The 20,643-nt window shown below is 40.5% G+C and overlaps 2 protein-coding genes across 11 annotated transcripts in view; one reads left to right on the top strand and one right to left on the bottom strand.

Moving 5' to 3' along the window:
* Positions 1-10,818, bottom strand: part of LOC111143870 (intraflagellar transport 122) — a 70,502-nt gene extending 59,684 nt beyond the window's left edge. For 4 of the 5 annotated variants that reach the window (XR_002640345.1, XM_022497860.1, XM_022497862.1 and 1 more), the window contains exons 1-3: positions 10,717-10,757; positions 3,209-3,275; positions 1,611-1,695 (exon numbers count right to left, since the gene is read on the bottom strand). Coding sequence is in view for 4 of the 5 variants with exons in the window: in XM_022497860.1 (XP_022353568.1) it covers positions 1,611-1,695; positions 3,209-3,275; positions 10,717-10,757 (193 nt within the window). In the remaining variant the exon portion in view is untranslated. Of the gene's footprint in view, positions 1-1,610; positions 1,696-3,208; positions 3,276-10,716 lie in introns of all 5 variants that reach the window. The other variant, XM_022497861.1, reaches the window with a different exon arrangement.
* A 257-nt stretch (positions 10,819-11,075) lies between these two features.
* Positions 11,076-20,186, top strand: LOC111144268 (methyl-CpG binding domain 4, DNA glycosylase). 6 transcript variants are annotated; one of them, XM_022498499.1, is made up of 8 exons: positions 11,076-11,331; positions 12,952-13,178; positions 13,590-14,399; positions 16,811-16,893; positions 16,971-17,105; positions 17,685-17,834; positions 18,326-18,429; positions 19,367-20,186. In XM_022498499.1, the coding sequence occupies exons 1-8, from the start codon at positions 11,239-11,241 to the stop codon at positions 19,442-19,444; spliced, it is 1,680 nt and encodes a 559-aa protein (XP_022354207.1). In that variant the 5' UTR covers positions 11,076-11,238; the 3' UTR covers positions 19,445-20,186. The 6 variants fall into 6 exon arrangements, with proteins under 6 accessions (XP_022354207.1, XP_022354206.1, XP_022354204.1 ...); XM_022498498.1 differs by having other exon boundaries at positions 13,590-14,419; positions 16,819-16,893; XM_022498497.1 differs by having other exon boundaries at positions 11,119-11,327; positions 12,948-13,178; positions 13,590-14,419; positions 16,819-16,893.
* The last annotated feature ends 457 nt before the right edge of the window (positions 20,187-20,643 follow it).

The raw sequence follows: 20,643 nt of genomic DNA, 5'->3' as shown, positions 1-20,643 counted from the left end.
CCAGTAGCCCTTCAAATCTACCAGGACCTAGAACTTCTCCACTGCCCCACCCCCTGTGGTCCTCTAATCTTCCCCCCAGCCATTACACAGCTTACACAGCCAGCAGTTCAAAGTCAATGTATATAAGCACTCCTTTGCATACATCCTCCACTCCCTTGCCCTCTTATTTCCTCTTCAGAGGTGCTTGCAAACCTACCAAATTGGTTAAACCCAACTCTCTTCAACCCTGCATCTATGCAGCCCAAAGTAGTGGGGGGGAAAAGACATAATCACACCAACTGCTCTCACTTTCTATTGATGCTCAGCTTCAAGTGGGCCCTTCACGTTGCTTGGGATTTCACTGTACATCCACTCAGCCATTCTCCTAAGTGGCAACTTTCCATTCTTTCCTTTCTTCTCAACTCTCTGACACCTCCCTCCCCATCCTCACTCTGAGGTGATGTAGATTCCTATTTCACTGAAAGAATGGAAGAGACTTCCCGTTAGACTCCTAATACAACATGCCTCATTCTGCCAGTCCCTGTGTGACATCCTCTACCTTCCACCATGCCCCATCTAGGTCCTAGATCCCATCTCCTCTTGCCCACTCAATGATTCTGTTCTGACAAGTCCTTCCCCTCTCTCCTATAGCATCAACGTTTCTCAAATTCAGCATGTCCAAAACTGAACTCCTGATCTTCCACTTTAAGTATATTATCTGCAGCCTTTCCCATCTTAGAAATAAGCCACTCCAAACTTTTCAGTAGCTCAGGTCAGAATCTTTGCAGTCACCCCTGCCTCCTTTCTTCACACCACATACACCATCTGTCTGGTACCCAGAATCTGACCACTCCTTACTACTTCCTCTACTCTCACCTCTCTCGGAGGTCTGAGCCACCATCACTAGTGTTATAAAACTTGCCTGGATGATGCTTCTTCACTGGTCTCCCTGCCCCAACCCTCACCCCTTGCAGGCTGTTTCCAAAATATCAGCTAGAGGAATCCTTTTAAAATATAAATCAGATCAGATTCCTCCTCTGCTCAGAAGTCTTTAGTGGTTCCCCATATTCACTGAGAATCTAAGTCAAAGTCCTTATGACAGCCAACATGATCTGGCCACCCCAACCATACCTGTTACCTCTCTACCCATATCCTCTACTGCTCCCCCTGATTCTCTCTGCCAAAGCCCCTGGAAGGTACATTCTCACCTCAGGGTCTTTGCAATGTTTTTTTCCCTCTGTGAGAAGCTCTCTTCCCCTAGATGCCCACTATCCGAATCTCACTGGCTCCCCACCTTCAAGTCTTTGCTCATCTGTTCCTATCTCAATAAACCCACCCTCACCACCTCCCTCATTCCTGTACCTAATCTCCTGCCCCACCCAACACTCCAATTCCCCTTATTCTGCCTTATTTCCAGCATACTATTTAATTTACTTATTTCAAGCATCTAGAATAGTGCCTGGCACATAGATGACCCTCAGTAAGTACTTGTCGACTTGAATGATTGAATTGAAGCTTAAGAAACTTAACTATCTTCTGCAACCACAAGTCATATTCAGGAGTGACTAAGGAGAAAAAATGAGCAGCTATGATGCCATTGCAGAGAGTGTAAAATCAGAATAGACTCTTACCATCCTTTGCATATGCCACACAGTACACAGTATCTTTGTGTCCCTTTAGGGGCTGAAGTAAGGTGCCATCAGAGGTATCATAAACCTGGCAAAAAAGAGACAGAAGTACAGGGGCGCCTTGATGGCTCAGCCGGTTAAGTGTTCGACTCTTAATTTTAGCTCAGGTCATGATCTCAGGGTTGTGAGATCAAGCCCTGCCTGCTACAGGCTTAAGATTCTCTCTCCTTCTCCCTCTGCGCCTCCCCCCGTGGGGGGGGGGGGGAAGACAAAGTACAGAGTATCCATGTGATATCCATTAGTTAGAATTCCTGCAGGTTGCTCCTGTTTTTGTTTATATAACAAAATATTTGTCACTTTGTCGATATTTGTCAATATTCTAAATTTTATCAAGTAAAAACTACACTGAGAAACCAGAAAGAATATGACGTAAAGTGGAACAACCCAAAAAGTAGAAGTCCCAACTCAGTGAATTACATGGCCAGGAACATGCTATTAATCCTTAAGAAATAGAAGTTCACTCCGTGGAACTTTACAAAATTCACTCAACTTGTGTGAATTTGGATATATACTCAATCAAGCTAGACCCTCCCAAGTTAAGCTAGCACCCACAAAGAGCCAGCTACAACATGATTAAATTTTAGTGCTGGCCCCTTCCCTAGTATGAACATCATAGAGAGATGTTTCATACCTGCTATCAAGAGTTTGAAAGTCATAGACCTGAACTCTGGGTTTGCAAATCAAAGGAAATATTATAAAACCTAGCTGTAATTTGGATTTAGGATATTTTGTAGCACTGTAACACCTATAAATATGTGGAAATTTTAAAAACACACTGAGTAATCAAGGCAAAACCCTCCAGAAATGGTTAGTGTTGGAGAAGATAACCTTTGGAAAAAAAAAAAAAAAGTAAAAGGAATTGGATTGTTTACCCTGGCGAGAAGAAGTCTGCAGAACAATTTAACCAAGGTTTTAAGATTATGTAATTATCATACAGAGAATGGAGATCAGTCAGTCTGCATATCTCGAGACAACAGAGCGAGGGGAAGTGGACTTACGTAGAAGGAAAGAGAGATCATACAAAGGTTTTTAGGTCAAACATAAAGAGTTCTCTGAAAATTACTTTTATACACTGGGATAGGTTCCAGAGGGAGCTTATATTCTTTGAAAATATGAAAAAAGGACAGCATCCATATGGAATTATTTAGGTAGGCCAATGCCTGAAAGTTGGGGTCAGGCTATCTGGCTTCTCCGGGAGGGGGCTGCTTCAGTCTTATTGCTTGAATTTTTCAGGGGGACAAAATGTCAGCTGACACCAGTCCAGTTTCAAAGGCATTTTGATTGTTTTCAACTCTTTCATGGATGTCTCAAAGTAAAAAGGGAAAGATTAATGACTCCAAAGGAGGTATTGTTCACAGGTTCCTATCTGATAGACAGTTTACTTACCTGTTTTAAATAGCCCATTTCCTTCCCTAATAAAAAATGACTGGTTTTTCCGCCCTTGCCTTTTTTATCTTAAAAAAAGGGAGTCAAATTTCAGAGCATTTACAAGAGGGAGAGGGAAAAAAGCACCTAAAAAGGAAGCTCAAACACAATCCTACCAGTAATCTGTTTCCTGCAGCCAAAATCAGTTGCGTTCCATCGGGCTTAAATGCAAGGTCATATATACTAAACAGGAGACAAGAAAAGACAAAAGGACAATTAGGAACCAAAATGATGAGGTCTGCTAATGGCCAGGAAAGCAAACTTTATTTCCATTATGAAACACTGCTTATGTATGAGGGTGAAAAGTAATGGCTAAGAATTGCATTTGGTTGCAAATTCCGTTCAACCACCATACCTCGGCAGCCCATTCAATCACGATTTTCTCGGCAGTTAGCTTTATGTTCCAATTTCCACTTGTCCGGCAGCCAGACACCAGAGATGATTCAGAGGGTCAACAGTCGAAGGCACTAACTCTTCTATAAAGGCTAGACAAACTGAGGGCTACTAAATCCACATGTTTCTGAAAATTGGTCATTTATTAAAATATCATTATTATTTCCAACCAATCAGATACTTAATGAATGCCTCTTGGGTGCGAGGCAGTAACAGATACAAAATGAGTAAATCACAGTAAATCCAGTAATTATAGCAGCAAATGCCTGCCCTCAGGGAAACTACCATCCAGTTAGGAAAAGTGACTCAGAGACATTCACAAAGAACTACCATATGTCATCAACTCTGAAGCATACATTTTTTCACATTTTAACATCTCTGAGGTGGGGATGTGTCTTGTAGTTGATGATATGTCAGCCTAACTGAAAGCCTTTTTTGCTTTCTTAGTGGTATGTAAAATAATGGTATTTTACAATCAGTGACCTCTTAGATGAAATACAGAACAATACTGAGTAAAGGTTTTAGGCAGAATTCAAAGGAAGAAGACTCAATGTTCTGATCTGGAGAACAGATAAGAAAAAGCTTCATGGAAAAAAATAGTACATGAAAAAAGTAGGGCTTTTGAGACATGCAGTAGGAGATCTGGAGGGGGCAGCATTTCAGGCAGAGAAAACAGAATAAGCAAAGAAAGGAAGGTGGGGAATAGAAAATAGTCTAAACAATCGAATTGACTGAAACAGTTTATCACGCCAAGGCAGTAGGGAGAGATCAGGCTAGAAAAACAGACTAGAGCCATATTACAATGCTTCTTGAATGCCCTAGGCAGATTTCCTTAGTTCAGTGACTCTAGTAAGAATGTGCTAGATAGCACTGCCAGGGCAGCCTATTTGTAAAACTGTGGTATAAATATAAATAAATAAATATATTTTTTAAAAGCATGGTATAAATTTACCTGATACCTGTAGTAATCTAGACGTATATTACAGTCCCTGGGGAAGAGTACTTGGAGTGTATTCCAGAGATACTCCTGCTGAGCTCTTCAAATTATTATTATTATTATATTATTTTAAATTTATTATTATTATTATTATTATTATATTTTAATTTATTTTATTCATTTTTGTTTATTTATTTTAATATATATATATTTATTATTATTATATATATTATTTATTTTATTTCATCCTCACAATTCCATGAGGTAAGAATTATTACTCAGTTTTGTAGTTGAGGACACCATAGCTCAGAGAAGTCAAGTAACTCACCCAACATCATACTACCAGCAAATGGCGGAGCCAGAATTTCAGTTCAGATAAGACTTCTGGAGTCTGTGCTATGTTGCCTTCCACTTTCTTGAAGAATTCTCAAATATGACAAACCTCTGTTATCCTTAGTACTTGAACAGTAACAGTGGCTAACATTTATTAAGCACATCTATTTACAGTGTATGCTAAGTACAGTTTAAATGCTTTATATGTATTAGTTTACTTAATCCTCATAACCCTATACCCATTCAGCAGATGAGAAAAATTAAGGCCCAGAGAAGTTAAGTAACTTGTCCGAAAATAAACTGCTACTGAGTGGAGGCAGCACCAGAATTCAAACCCAGGCAGTCTGGCTCCAAAGCCCAAGATATAATCACTCTGATTTGTGGCCCTCATTTTCATTATTATTAGCATATGCCATAGTTGATAAAATAATTAGCAATAGTTTCCACACTTTATCAATATGAAAAAAAGGCATTACATGTAGAATTCAGAAAGCTTTTTATATAGGCTCTGTTGGCCTCAGAAGCTTCCTTTAAAAAATAATTCTTTTTTCTTTTTTTAAAAAGATTTTATTTATTTATTTGAAGACAGAGATCATAAGTAGGCAGAGAGGCAGGCAGAGAGAGGAGGAAGCAGGCTCCCTGCTGAGAAGAGAGCCCGATGGGCTCGATCCCAGGACCCCGGGATCATGACCTGAGCCGAAGGCAGAGGCTTTAACCCACTGAGCCACCTAGGCACCCCTAAAAAAATAATTCTTAAAATAATAACAATAATAACTCTTCACATATATTCAACAGCTGGCTGATGGAGAAGCTGGAACAAGGGTGGGCATCCCTCTTGATAGAAGCAAACAAAGACACTGAGTTCTTCAGCTTCCTCCCTATTACATGGTAACATATCTGGGCCTTACTGTTTTCTGCACTTTCTCTGAGTCTAGAGGAAAATATACTTGGTGCGTATCACAACCTGAGGCAGTAAAGTGAAACTTAGAGGGGACCTGGATTCAGAAGAACTTACGTCCTGTTTGAGCTTTTGTCCTCACCTACAAAACAAGGCTAGAGAGCTGCCCTCCCACCTCGGGGTGCATGGCCAGCCTTGTGCAAGCACCTGACACCTGTGGGTTGCTGTGATGAGGTACCAGATTTTGGAGAGGATCTGTACCTCTCTTTTATAGTCATCCTTGGTCATGTGGCTTCCTTTCTGCATTGTAGACAATCTAAGCTCATTAAAGTGGTTCCTGTGGGGAGCTTCTTCATAAGGATCATTTTGGGTTGAATTCTCAGAAAATCATTTAGGTGTCTGATTTGGGCCAAGCCTTAAACTATTTTACTCTCAGATGTGAAAATTCATTTTCTCAAAATATCTTGAAATTTGCCTTCCTAAAGTATAACGTAATGTTCAATTTACCCCAATCTAAACTGTTAATCCACTTAGGATCTGTATAATTCATTGTAGCTCTGAATTATATTGCCTTCTATATTTCACAGTTTCAAATACTATCTTAATTATAGCCATGTGCGGTTTAAGGGCAAGGACCCTATTTTAGACAGTTGTGGGCCCACCGTGCATGGCATTGTCCTAGACACAAAATGAATATAATCGACAAACTATTTTATCTTAAACCCCTCAGACTTTACATCATGAGACTGAAACCAAATAAAGAAAACCTTATTTAAAATGGAGTCCAGGGGCACCTGGGTGGCTCAGTGGGTTAAGCCTTTGGCTCAGGTCAGGATCTCGGGGTCCTGGGATCAAGCCCCACATCAGGTTCTCTGCTCAGCAGGGAGCCTGCTTCTCTCTCTCTCTCTGCCTGCCTCTCTGCCTGCTTGTGATCTCTGTCAAATAAATAAATAAATAATCTTTTTAAAAAATTACATTATAAAAAAATATAATAAAATGGAGTCCAGAAGCCAGAAGCGGAAGCTCTCATGGTGTACTACTTGTTGGCAGCCCTTTGAAGAACCAACAGGAAGAAGCCTATACCTTACCCTAGATAAAGATTTTTCTCCTGGCCCAGCAACATGAGAGACTGTCACAACTCAACCAATGAAAAGCCACTACACTCTGAACTCCCAGTTTACTTTAATGGACTTTTTGCTTATAATGGCCCCTCCCAACTTCCTTCCCCCTTTCCTCTACAAAAGTGTTCCTCTCCTTTGTTTCCAGAACTTGCCTGTGTTTCACCATAGCTTTCTTCTCCTGAATCGTAATTCCTCTCCTATTCCTGAATAAACCCACTTTGCTGGTAAAAATGAACAAACAAACAAACAAAAACAACTGGTTGTTTTATTTTCAAGATCGACAAGATCACAGAAACTCAGAATTGGGAAAGACCCTAAAATTTGTCAGGTAGTCCAGCTCCCACACACAGCAGGGCATTCCCTAGGAATTCCCTAGAGATAGCCATCCAACCTCTGAACACTTCCAGGATTGGGGCGCTCACCAGGCTGCAGGCAGTTTATTGTACTAAAGGATGGCTCTCTCCCCCCATCCACCCTCTTTTAAAAGAAGGATTCACTGTCAGAAAGACAGAGGGCAAATCTTGCAAATTGTCCTCAGCCAACCTTGTGCCCACTGCACTGTAAACTGAAGTCCCAAGGTGCCCCTCCAAATCCTGCACAATCGGACCCAGCCCCAGTTATTTGCTTTGAATCTTAGGCAAATTATGTCATCTTGTTAAGTCTGTTTCTTCATCTGTAAATGGGGTAACAATTCCAACCACACTGGTTGCTGTGGTGATTAAATAAAATAATGAATGTAAACACTGTCTGGCCTATAGCAAGTACTCAGTAAATACTAGCTGGTGTAACGGGAGGGTAATAACAGATGTTGTCCTGACTGGAATAAGGCAGGCTAACCAGATAAGGCATCTTGGTTGAGATAAACCTGGAGCAGTGCTTTTAAGGAAGGAGGGAGTTCAGGGACACCTGGGTAGCTCAATCAGTTAAGTGTCTGCCTTCAGCTCAGGTCATGATTCCCGGGTCCTGGGATGGAGCCCTGCTCAGCAGGAAGCCTACTTCTCCCTCTGCCTGCTGCTCCCTCTGCTTGTGCTCGCTCTCTCTCACTCTCTAACAAATAAATAAATACAATCTTTAAAAAAAAAAAAAAAGGAAAGAAAAGAAAGGAGGGAGTTTAGAGAAGAATAAGAGCATTTGGGAAGGAGTTTGGGATAGGAAAATTGAATTTTCAGCTGAAGTGGAAAGCATATATTTAAACATTAGCAAGCAGAGGGTGAAGGGGGAGGATGAACAGGACCACCTAGCAAAGTGCACAATCTGATGATCACAGCAGAATTCAAGAAATAGAAATCCTGTTACCACGTGAAGTTTGGACTGGAAGTCAAAGAACAGTGGCTGGTTCTGTTGTGGATGACTAATTTTAGACATCTAAGATCTCTTAGTTCCACTATTTATTTTTTAATAGTTTTTGTTTTATCGTATTCTGGGCTTCCAGCTGGCATATGTAGCTGCCATCAGGATTGCTGGTCTATATAAGCCCTACAGTCCCTAATCTAATAAGTAGTTTCAAACCTAAAATGGGCCAAAACCCAAATAATCAATCTAAACTCAGCATTCATTCATTCACTTATTAATTTATTCATGAATACACCTATCCATCAAACAGTCACACCCACCACTGATTTGTCTAGGCTCTGGAATATGCCTTAGAAATGAATAAGAAGTAGCCATTGCTTTTAAGGGATTTATAGACTTCTGGGATAAACAGATGCAAAAATAACTCTTTACACTAGACAGATTTTAAGTACCATAGAGAGGAATGAACAAAATTCTATGCCAGGGGTTGAAAACGGAGCAAATCAGGCTGTATCTGGCCAGCAAATGTTTTGTTTGGCCCACATGGTGTTTTATTTCAGTTTCAGATTAGTTGCCAGCATTAGAAATTAGGGCATTTCAAATAAAAACCCAAATTCATAGCTTCTGGTAAAAACAGGAAGATCTGAGCACACTAGGCCAAATTTCTGCAGGGTGGGAATTGGCAGGAGCTGAGCAGCAGCTGCCCTTTTTAGGCAGAGCATGAGATCTCTAGTTTGCCACACTCCTTGCCACTCCCTTTTACTCTCTGACATGAAAGTCAAATTTGTTCAAGCTGCTAGTTATCAGCAGTTGGGTGGTACTTTCATAATAGAATTAAGAAAAAAGTAATTTTTAAATTTATCTTTTATTATTTTTTTAAGTAGGCTCCACTCCCAGCATGGAGTCTAACGTGGGGCTTGAACTGAGGACCCTGAGATTAAGAACTAAGCTGAAATCAAGAGTTGGACACCTAGGGGGCACCTGGGTGGCTCAGTGGGTTAAGCCTCTGCCTTCAACTCAGGTCATGATCTCAGGGTCCTGGGATCGAGCCCCATATCAGGCTCTCTGCTTGGTGGGGAGCCTGCTTCCCCCTCTCTCTGCCTGCCTCTCTGCCTACTTGTGATCTGTCAAATAAATAAATAAAATATTAAAAAAAAAAAAAAAGAGCTGGACACCTAACCAACTGAGCCACCTAGGCACCCCAAAAGAATTTTTTAAACTCAAATTTCTATTAAAAGTAAAAGTGAAAGATATACTGGTAGGGCTATGTGTTTCAAGAAAAGTGGGGGTGTAGAATAGCAAAATACTCTTAGGAAAGACGATTCCTTGAGTTTAAGATACAAATAAACATCTCCCATTATATTGCCTGCCTGACTTCTGTAGGCATTTGGGTTTGCAACCTCTGTAACATAAGAAAAAACTAATTTAGTAGCTAAGAGTATTGGCTTTGGAGTGAGGAAAAAAGCTGGCTCTACCACTTACTTGCTGTGTGACTGTGGCAAATTAGTTACCCTCTCTGTGCTTCAGTTTCCTTTTAAGTAAAAGAGAGGTAATTACAATACATAGTTCAGAGGGCTGTTGTGAAGTGACAATGAGATAAAAAGACATGAAGTTCTTAGCCAGGGTCTGGTGCGTAGTAAGCATTAGCTATTACCAGTGCAGAGTACAGAAGAGAGAGAAACCATATCTGAAGGGAACATTACAGAATGTTTACAACTCCAATGTAAGGAGATGAAGAAAAAAGGCATGCCTTCTGCACACCTTCAAGAGAGGGAATGTTAAAGGTCCTGTTCCAGTGGCCAAAACAGAGGCTGCACCACGAAGGTGAAAAGATTAGCTAGGAAGATTAAGGTCAGGCTGAGGGGAACTATCCAATAAGTCAGTATTTCCCAAATGTTTCCTTGTATGACGGATTTAGCTGATAAAAATGGAATAGGACATTAACATCGACTCATAAGGTGAGAAAGTCATTCTCTTGATTCTCTTTCCAACCTTCTAATTAACCATAGGAGAAAGTCTTGCTCTGGGCAATTCACCTCAAGCACCTCTCAAACCACACCTGCTAAACTTCCAGTTCTCCAGGACAGCAGACCAGAGGCTTAAAGGGATCCTAGCAACAGTATCTAGCTACAACTTACTAACACCGTTTTGTTTCTCCCAACTTTGAGTTTTTCATTTATCTCACGGCAAGTGATACTGACTTTCAAATATGGAGCAAGAAAGCTTCCTTGTAGAATCATAGAGTGTAAAATCATATTTGGGTGATAATCAGTGAGGCAATTCTGAGAAAAACGCCAAGATTTTGTACATGTGGCAAAATCTGTGACCTTTTTGAAAGACATTGTCACAGGTAGTAAGATGAAGCCAGGACGGATTCTGACAGGCCCAGGCTGATTCTGTGTAAAACCACCTCGCTAGGACACTACCTCACGCGTGGTACACCCCTTGGCTTCCTCTCCAGGCCTCAGTTTCTCCATCTGCAAAAGGGTGGCGGAAGGCGACCCTGCAGTTGCTCAGACCCGGGGTTCAGTGCCCTCAGCCCCGGCCGCAGGCCCGTTGCCCCTGGCAACCACGGGGGTTCCAGTCATGGTTCCCGCCATCCCCGCCAGGGCTCGGCCTCCCGTTCCTCCCGGATGCCCCACTCCTCACCACTGCTCGGCTTTATCTCTCCACGTCAACACGGCCCTCATCGCGGCTTCCCTCACGCCTCAGGCCCCTCCTCCCGCCTCAGCAACGGGCCCCGCTCCGCCAGCCACTTTGGTTACCTGCGCTACCCCTGGCAACACACATGCGCAGTGAGCCTTGTGCGCGCGGCAGAATTCCGAGTGCGCAGGCTTAAAAGGCAGGGCTGGGAACGGAGCAGAAGATGGGACGGAGCCTAGGAGTCTGCGCAACTAGGACGCGTGCGACTGGCCGGAATGGGCGGAGGGCGGTATGTCTTTCTCGATGAAGGATTTGATTGGCTGAGCCGTGGAAATGGCGGCTGTGGCCGAGTGGGCGGCCGGAAAGCGGCTGTGGAGTCTGACAGGCTTTTACCGCCTTCGGCTCTAGGATTCAGCCTAGCGCACTGAGCTGAAGAAGTTTTCGCATCTGATTCTGCTCCGCTCCTAGAGTGTCGCACACTCTCGGCCGGTTGCTGCTGTTGAAGCCCACCTTAAGGGCGTGGCTGGGATGGAGAGTCCGAGCCTGGGAGACTGCGGAGCTGCCCCCTCGGTCACGTCCAGTGAGCGCTCAGCCGCAGACCGGCACTGTGACCTCCGGCAAGTTGTAGTCCCCTTTCGGGACTCATTTTCGCCATCTGTAATGGGAGCGGGGGTGGGGTGGGTAGAAGACGGATTGGCCTTTCTAACCTAGGATCGACAGCTCTCGAGACCCACAGGGTTAGGTACTCGGAGCTGTGGCTGTATTTGGCTCAGGAACTCTTCCAGTGGGTTCAGCCCTGGAGTGCATCTTGCTTCTTTAGCCGGAATGACGAAGGAGCTGGAAGGAGCAGAGAGGTTTTGTGCAGGGGGTGCAAGGAGAGGTCAGTTTGGGCTGGAGTACCCTAGGAAGACCTTGGAGGAGATGTCATGTTAAGCAGCCAATGGTGCCCCCAAAATGGGTCCTATAAGAAATTAAAGAGGCAGCCACGGGCATGTATTCAGTACAGTACTTGTGTATGTGGGATAAGGGGCTAAGATGATTTATCTACTTTTTTCCCCCAAAAATTTAATCCCCAGAACTACCTTAGTAGAAGTATTACCTCCTTTTTAAAGATGAAGAAAGGAGGCTTTGAGAGGTTAGGTAATTTGCTCTTGGAGATGGATATATATCTATATCTATATCTATATACATACATATGAAATATACATATATACAAATACATATGTATACTGAAATAAATATATATATATATATATATATATATATATATATATATATAGTAAGTGACAGAGCTGTGATTTGAACCTAGTCTGTTGACTTTAAAGTTTGTGCTATTTTCACCAGGCTTCAGTTTCCTTGTTCCTAAAATGTGAACCATATAATTTCTTAAGATCCTCTTAGCTCCGCAAAATTATTAACCCCAAATTACTGCAGAAGAGCTTGATTCTAATTCTAGATACTAGCTCTTGCTTAGTTTCCCTAAAGAAGTTGGGTTAGATAGCTCTATAGACCCATCCGACTTTTTAAATGTGTAATTTAGTGATTAGGATACACTTTATTGGAGTTTTTCAATGATAATGCAGGGGGAGAGGTAATAGACCAAGATTTAGTGGACCTAGGTTCTGTATCAGTTTTGCAAGTAACTTAAATCTTCCCTGTCACTTAATTTTCTCAGTAAAATTAGAGTAATCTTTGTCCTACCTACCTCACAAGATTCTCATGAGGATGAAAGAGATTTGAAAATTCTTAACAAAAATTATTTACCTTTTGGAGGGTTACAACCTCTGAAGAAAGCAATAGACACTCTCCCCCAGAAAACTGCAGATATGTATAAAATTTTTACCTCACTTATTTGGGGAGAAGGACGGTGTCTCACTGACTCTTTTAAGCAGCTCTGTTGATCCCAGTTTAAGAGCTCACATACTGGTTCATATTTTTAAATTTATGCCAAGTGTCAACCAGACACTCAATAGCCCCATTCAGTAATTAACAACAACATAAAGTTTCTAGTGAATAGCTTGAACTTTACATTGTGCAGACACTTCCAACCCTTTGTAACCCATGTTGGAGGACAGGAAGATATTCACATAGCATAAGACTGGTCCATACTGATTTTAATCTTTCTTGTAGTCTAAATTTTAGTCCATAGGGTTCCTGCTCTGTCATGGATTGAAATTGAATAAGCAGAGGAAAATAAATTTTAAATGAGCTGATCACTTATACTTTGTATTTTTCAGCCAGGAAGATGGTGCTCTGGGATTGGAAAGCATGGGAGAAAATGAGAAACAAGTGATGATAAAAAACAGCAGTGAGTGTAATCCCCTGCTGCAAGAATCCATTGCTTCTGCTCAGACTAGTGATACTACTATGACAGAATGCCATAAGTCTGTCCCATGTGGATGGGAAAGAGTTGTGAAGCAGAGGTTATCAGGGAAAACAGCAGGAAGATATGATATATATTTTATCAGGTGAGCATGCAAGGTGGTACAGATAGTACAGCCAAATCATTTTATCTAGACAGGTATCAGGAAAACATCACAGAAATCTTGGCTTTTTCCTGTTTTTACTAGAAACCGTTGTAGATTTTATTCCTTGAGTGTCACTAGTTAGTTATATCAAGTGATCTGGGGACAAGCACATAAATCTTCTGCTGCAAATTGTTGCCCTTAAATTTGTAAATTTGTAAGTAATTGTAAAATTATACTATCATAGAGCAAACTATTTAAAAGTACCACTTTATTACTTTTTTTAAAAATTTTAAATGACAGATACCCATGGTAACATTGGAAATGATTAATTAAAAATCTGAAATGTGGTCCAGGTCTTTTTAAGTCACTTTTATTGACTAGCAATAAGTTTTCTTTAATATCATTTTCTAGCCCACAAGGACTGAAGTTCAGATCCAAAAGTTCACTTGTTAAGTATCTTCACAAAAATGAAGAAACTTCTCTCACACCAGAAGATTTCGATTTTACCGTACTTTCTAAAAAAGGCATCAAGTCGGGATATAAGAACTGCAACATAGCACCTCTGACATCCCAAATGCAAAGTGAAAGTAATAGTTCAAACTGGAACCTCAGGACACGAAGCTGGTGGAAAAAAGATGTCTTTCCTCTACCAAGCAGTTGTCTGGAATTGCCAAGTAGCAAAGGACTATCTAACTTTAAAGATAAGGGTGTTAATGATGTGGACTCCAGAAAGGTTAGAAAGTCCAAAGAAAAGGTGCCTATTTTGAAAGGAATTCAAATTAAGAGAACTAAAACAAGGTGCCAGAAGGGTCTTCCAGATTCTGCTCAAAGTAATAAGAAAAGAAAATCTGAGTATAAAAAGGCAGATGATGAAAGTGAATCTGTTGTGCAAGAAAGTCAGCTTGATAAAACACTCTCCATTGCTGGTGCTGGGACAAGCAACAAGACCCTCAGTGCAACCAGTGAAGAAAAGAAACTTGTGAAAGAACAATCATTGAGTTTGGTATCAAATTTTTGTTCTGAACAAATAACTTCTGGCATCATAAACAAATTATGTTCAACTGAAGAAGCAGAACACAGCAAGAAGTGTGAGGAAACCTTTTTAGAATCTGAGGAAATAAAATCAAAAGTACAAGTTGGGGAGAGGAAGGAACATTTGCATACTGACATTTTAAAATGTGGCTCTGAAATGGACAACAACTGCTCACAAACTGAGAAAGACTCTGTGGAAATGTGTCAAGGTACTCAGAGCATTAAAGCTGCTAATAAACACATGATGAGTTTATGCTTCCAGACACTATATTTCATGCCTGTACCCAGTTAGGATATGGAAATAGAACAAAGAAATAGGACCAAATATCAGCTACATTGTACCTGTTGATCCTAGTACCTTATTTAACCGATCTTCAAACGCTTGGCTATGGCATGGAGGGAATTGGCTGACTTCTGCCTTGATAACCCCGGCTAAAGAGAATTGTGTCATTTACAGCTGCTACCATCTCTTCTTGGTGCAATAGCTGGGACTTTCCTCAGCAGTGCTTTCCCTTCCCATCTTCTTTCCAGCCAGTAATATTACAACTTTAGGGAAAATGAAAGGCTTCATTTGTGAAAAGGTTTGGGGAAGACTCCTTTTAATGCATAAGCTGGTCGAAAATAGTCCATGTCTACTCTTTTGCACCCCTCCTGTTATTTATTCCTGATGTGTGACTTCCAATTTCAGTTTGTACAGATCATAGTCATTTTTATCTTCTATTATAATGTAATGCTTCTCTAAAATGCTTTAGAGCTCTAAATAATTCAAAACTGTAATCACACAGTTCATTTATTATTTGTAATATGCTCTTAATACAGAGTTCAGAGCTTAGCAGTACCTGCCTTTATAGTACCTCAGTGAATAAAAAATAAAAAGAAGACCTTTTGAGCAGCCCTGTATTAGTTATTCATTATGCCATTATGGTATAATGAATAACTCCTTTAAAGGAGAAGACTAATTTTACTTAAAGTCCTGCTGGGAGACAGCCTGGACAAATTGGTGGAGCAGGGGCTTAGACTGATTCTGTTCTCAGCCCCACTCATGATTTTATGTTTTTGCTGTGCCTGGAATTCCGTTACCTTTAATAGCAAATGACCATATATACCTAGGAACTGCTTAAGAATTCAAGTCTGCCCTTTAAAGACTTTAAGCTTCTTAGAGCTTTGAGGTTTATGTAGCTTTGTTGCTAGTATAATGGACAAATAAAATATTTTAAAATCCTTTTGTGACCAAAACGGAAGATCCTATTCATCCTATACATAAAGAAGTCTAGTTCTTAGCACAAGATGAAGTACCCTGAGTTTAAGAAGTGTCTGATGGAATTGTAAAGACTTTCCCATTGGCTTAATTGGAAATTGCAAAGTAAACTGAGCTTCATTCTCCTACTAATAAAGGATGCTAGTTAATAATTATTTATAGGAACCCACAGAAGAAATCATGTAACTAGTAAGAGTAGTTTCCTTTGTCCTCTTTTTTTTTACTTTCTACTAGGCTTTGCCTATCTGCTTCTGAGCCTTTTGACTAAGATCAAGTGTGAAGTGTAGAATAACAAAAAACAGTAGTAATTATCTGGAGAGCTGGATACCTCTCCCAATCTGCAGTCAGTCCCACTCTCATTTTGACATTGTTGTTTAATTTCTACGCCTTCATTTGTTTATCTGTAAAATGGAGGTAATAATACTCACCAGTCCAGTTTTTTACATCAAGAATACTGCAGAGTAAAATGAGAAGTGAAAAAGATGGCTTCACACTCTACAGCTGCAAGTTATTATTAACTGACATTCAAATTGAGGGGGTAAGACTATGGAGAGTATTAAATATGATGATTTTAGAAACTTGGGAAGCCCAGTAATGCTGGTCAGGTAGTCTTTGTTACGTTAACTGAGCTTCCCAGTAGATAGTGATCCAGTATTCCAAGGTCCCAATCTTGGGTTTTTCAGTAGGTTTTGTTTTATCTTTATCCTTTTCTGTTTTTTAAGTGTAAAAGTGTTCACTGCAGAAATTTTGGAAAATATAAAAAAAATCAAGGGAGAAGAGAAAAACTAGCAACAACCATTATACCATTTTGGTTTATTTCATTCTAATTTCTGTATTTTTTTTCTTCATTAAATTGGGATCATATGTAGAATATTGCATTTTCACTTAAAAAGTTAAGGACATGGGAGAAAATATTCATGATGTAGTCCAAAATGTTTAATGACCACATTGTACAAATGTGTCATAATTTAAAATATCCCATATTATTTCTAATTTTTCAGTACTATGAACTCTGAACATAAATCGTAGAGTACTAGTATAACACAGTGGTTAAGTTACTCAGGAGTTGGACTGCCTGGATTTGAATTTCAGCTCTGACGTTAGCTGTGGGACCCTGGCCATGTTACTTAATTTATTTTTACTCAATTTTCTATCTGTGAGGTTAAAGTAAATAGTACCTAGCTTGTCGTTCATTTGTGGGATTAAGTTGGTTAATTTTTGTAAAGTGCTTAGAATAGCCTGATATGTACTAAATGCTTTATAATAGTAGTGTGTTGTTATTTGCACCCCTGAATATTTCTCTAGGCTAAGCCATAGCTTCTGTAAACAATGTTCACTCTTCCTTTTCAGAAGATACCATTCTACGGACACAAATAGAAAAAAGGAAAACAAGCCTGTATTTTTCCAGCAAATATAACAGAGAAGGTATCCCTTTCCCAATCAGAAAATTAGATTTTAAATCTGTTTCAGGTGTTCAGCTCTGATGCCCTGTGTTTGTTTAGCTCTTAGTCCCCCTCGACGCAAAGCCTTTAAGAAGTGGACCCCTCCTCGGTCACCTTTTAATCTCGTCCAAGAGACACTTTTCCACGATCCATGGAAGCTCCTCATTGCTACCATATTTCTCAACCGGACCTCAGGTTTGTGGATTATATCTTAGAGAGAGTGTGATAAGGAGAAAGGGCACTGGATTCATTAGGAGGTCTGAGTTCAAATTTAACTTTGAGTCTGTGTGACCTCAGGCAAGGACTTTCCCTTCCAACCCTAGATGACATCCAAAGCCTTTTTCGCACTACAGAACAAATTGTCATTTATTTTCTACTTCCAAACTAGTTTTGGTCAGCAGTGAAAATCAATTACCTAACATTCCTCCACCCTCTGTCATGTGTAAAAGCATTTCTTTTTCATTGAATGCTTTCTTTAATGTCATTGGCGCTTTGTATTCTGTATGTTTTTATACTAGTTATCTGATGACTGGATTATTTGAAAACTAATAATCAGGCAAGTCCAGGTATCAGTATGATTGAGACTGTTAGCCCAATAGCTGATAGTGTTGACTTTCGATTCTGAAGGTGGTGCCAATTCAGGTAATAGCTTCTCACCAGGGGTTTAAAAAAACAAAACAAAAACATTTTATATGAGATTTCTCGACGAGGAAGTACCTGAACTTAAAAACAACCCATCTGGAGGCTTGTAATCACAGTTACTTTTACTTCCAGGCAAAATGGCAATCCCTGTGCTCTGGGAGTTTCTAGAGAAGTACCCTTCGGCTGAGGTAGCAAGAACCGCAGACTGGAGAGATGTGTCAGAACTTCTTAAACCTCTTGGTCTCTATGATCTTCGAGCAAAAACCATTATCAAGTTCTCAGGTACTTTCTTGTATACCCAAAAGAAGGAACATAAACTGCCTACTTAAGAGAGCCACACCTTAAACTTTAATGTCCTTGGATGCTACATTAATCGAGGTCATTCAGCTGAAGCCCTAAAGGCATTTAAAAACATTCCGCTTGCCCCAAACTACAGTCTCTCACCCAAGCAATAAGTCTTTGCCCAGTATTGGGGCAAGCCATCTGGGCAGGATTAGAGGAAAGTCAGTGAAGCAGAATACCCTCTTGACCTTAAGGACTTTGCCTCTGCATAGTTAGCACAGCACAAAATAATAACGGTTAGTAAGTGGCATGTGAGAGGTTTAGACAGGGTCCTGGGGGAATTCAGAAGAAAGTCATCAGAACTGGGGTTGTTAGAAGAGACTTTTTGCTGTTCCTTTCTGCCGTACTCACCATCTGGCTCTGCATCGCTACGTATTTAGAGAAAGTGTCTTTCTGAGGCTGACCTGATCTGTGGGGTGTTGTATTTTCAGATGAATATCTGACAAAGCAGTGGAGGTATCCAATTGAGCTTCATGGGATTGGCAAATATGGCAACGACTCTTACCGAATTTTTTGCGTCAATGAGTGGAAGCAGGTGAGACCCACTCCCAGCCGTAACATGTCCAGCACATTTTGTCTCTGGGGCAAAATAAGTCCATCCTTAGAGCCAAAACTATTTCTTGGGCACATGTGCTATCACTCTCACAACCAGTTTTGTTCTAGGCTTGAGGGGCAAGTGGTGGCATGGGGCTACAGGCAGCAGGGAGAGGATCCATAGATACTCCCAACTCCATAAAGATTCCTTGGTGTGGCCTCTGACTGACCTCCAGCAGTTTGTCACTTCTGGCCCCGTGCTGTCATTCTCATTCACGTGTGGTCTCTAAGCCTAATGTGGTTCTCCTCCTGTCACAGCCATACTAGCCTTCAGAAATATACCACTGAAGGAAAGCAGACAGGTTTGGGCTTGGAAGGAATGCTTGTTGGGTTTCTCCTACTGGTCTCAGACTACTTTTGTGGTAACTGGGCCCTACCTCAGCTACCCAGTCAGTTGAGTATGCCCTGCCCACAGATATCCAGGGGGTGTCCTGGCAGCTGGTGGTACTACCAGGTGGCCCGGTACACTGCCATCTTGGTCTGTGACTCACCTTAAAGCGTTTAGCCAGTAGGTCTGCCCAAGCCTATCCCTGTTCCTATCATTTACTGTGACCTGAGCAGTCCATGTAACTCTCAGGGTCTATAACCTCCTTCTGGAAAATGGTATATTAGTACTTGACTCATATTATCACTACCCCACATGGTAGGTCATGGTGAAGATCAGTACTAAATTGGAAAGTACTTTGTGAAGAATTACCTTAATGTAAGGTATAGTTTTAAGCATTCATGAATCCAGTTAGGTTAAAGGTTATAATTTTCAGGTATGCTGTCATAATGTATTGTTCTCCTACCATCCCTTTAAAAAGCCCATTTTAAAAATGTATTTCTGACAAAGTTATATAAGACCTCTTTCTCCTAATGTGTTTTATTTCTTCCAGGTACACCCTGAAGACCATAAGTTAAATAAATATCATGACTGGCTTTGGGAAAATCATGAAAAATTAAGTCTGTCTTAAAATCTTTTTCAAACTCATTTTTTTATACATTACTTTGCACTTGATTCTTAAGAGCTCCATTAAGCACAACCAACTGCCTTTACAGGTATATAGATTTTAATTAGTCCAACTAGAAATGCAATGTAAGTTTTCTTAATGTGTGTAACACTGGTAGAACTTTGCTACTGAACATACTAGAACATGTTTTGAGATTTTTAAAAGTAAATTGTTATTTGACAAGAATCCTAAAAACGTAAATGACTTTTCCAATAATAAAATGTGATTTGAAGTTGAAAAAAAACTTTCATAAGCTCTCAGTAATACAAAGCAGATTTCTGTCAATGTTGCTTAAGGAGAGTTTGGATTGTCTGTTCTCTTTCTATAAAAATGGAATTACACAGTTGTTATATAAGACATAGAGTTTGCAGCCAAATATGTAGGAAAATACATTACAGGGTATGTTAGGCAGTTAATTTGTATTTTTACTAAAAAAAAAAAAAAAAAGTAACAGTAAGGTTCTTTTGTCATCATGTATACTTGCCGACTCTGTGCTAGCTTAGGAATTAGAGATTTGGCCCTAGCATCCATCTGATAGCCTGTGAATATCTGCCTGCAGCTTTGTTTCAGAATGTCAGCTTCTGGCTCATGCATTTTACCTTGACCTCCTTGTGAAAGGTTGAACATTTACCCATCTCTCATCTCCCAGATGGGGGACAGGACCTTTTAAGTTTTGTAACCTTTTTTTTTAAGATTTTATTCATTTGTTGGTGAGGGAGAAGCAGGCTCCCTGCCGAGTAGGGAGCCCAACACCAGGGCTGGACCCCAGGGCCCTAGGACCTTGACCGGAGCCAAAGGCAGACACTTAACTAACTGAGCCACCTAGGTGCCCTTTGTGCCATTTTTAATACAGGTATTATAATGTTGTAGTTCATATACTGAAACATTTACCTTAGAAGGAACTCGTCAAACAACAATAACAAAAAAATCCCAAGTTGTTAACTCTACCAATTTTCATTTTAAGGTATGATTTCAAAATTAAATTGATTGAATAAATAAAAAATAAATTGTTGGGAAACTACCTTTGTTGTCGGGTAGAGTGTGCTGTAAGACAAGTTGGTTGTTTCCACTTTAGTGAGCTAGTTTCAATTTTTAGTGAGAGAGATGGATTTTGACCAGAGAATGGGAAAACTGGCCATATCCCCCAACAAGGCAGACATCCA

The sequence above is a fragment of the Enhydra lutris genome, unplaced genomic scaffold, assembly GCF_002288905.1.
Source record: "Enhydra lutris kenyoni isolate GAN:26980312 unplaced genomic scaffold, ASM228890v2 scaffoldscaffold10, whole genome shotgun sequence".
Classification (NCBI taxonomy): Eukaryota; Metazoa; Chordata; class Mammalia; order Carnivora; family Mustelidae; genus Enhydra; species Enhydra lutris.
Note: the sequence above shows the minus strand (reverse complement) of the source record. Positions and strands in the feature narration are given on the sequence as shown.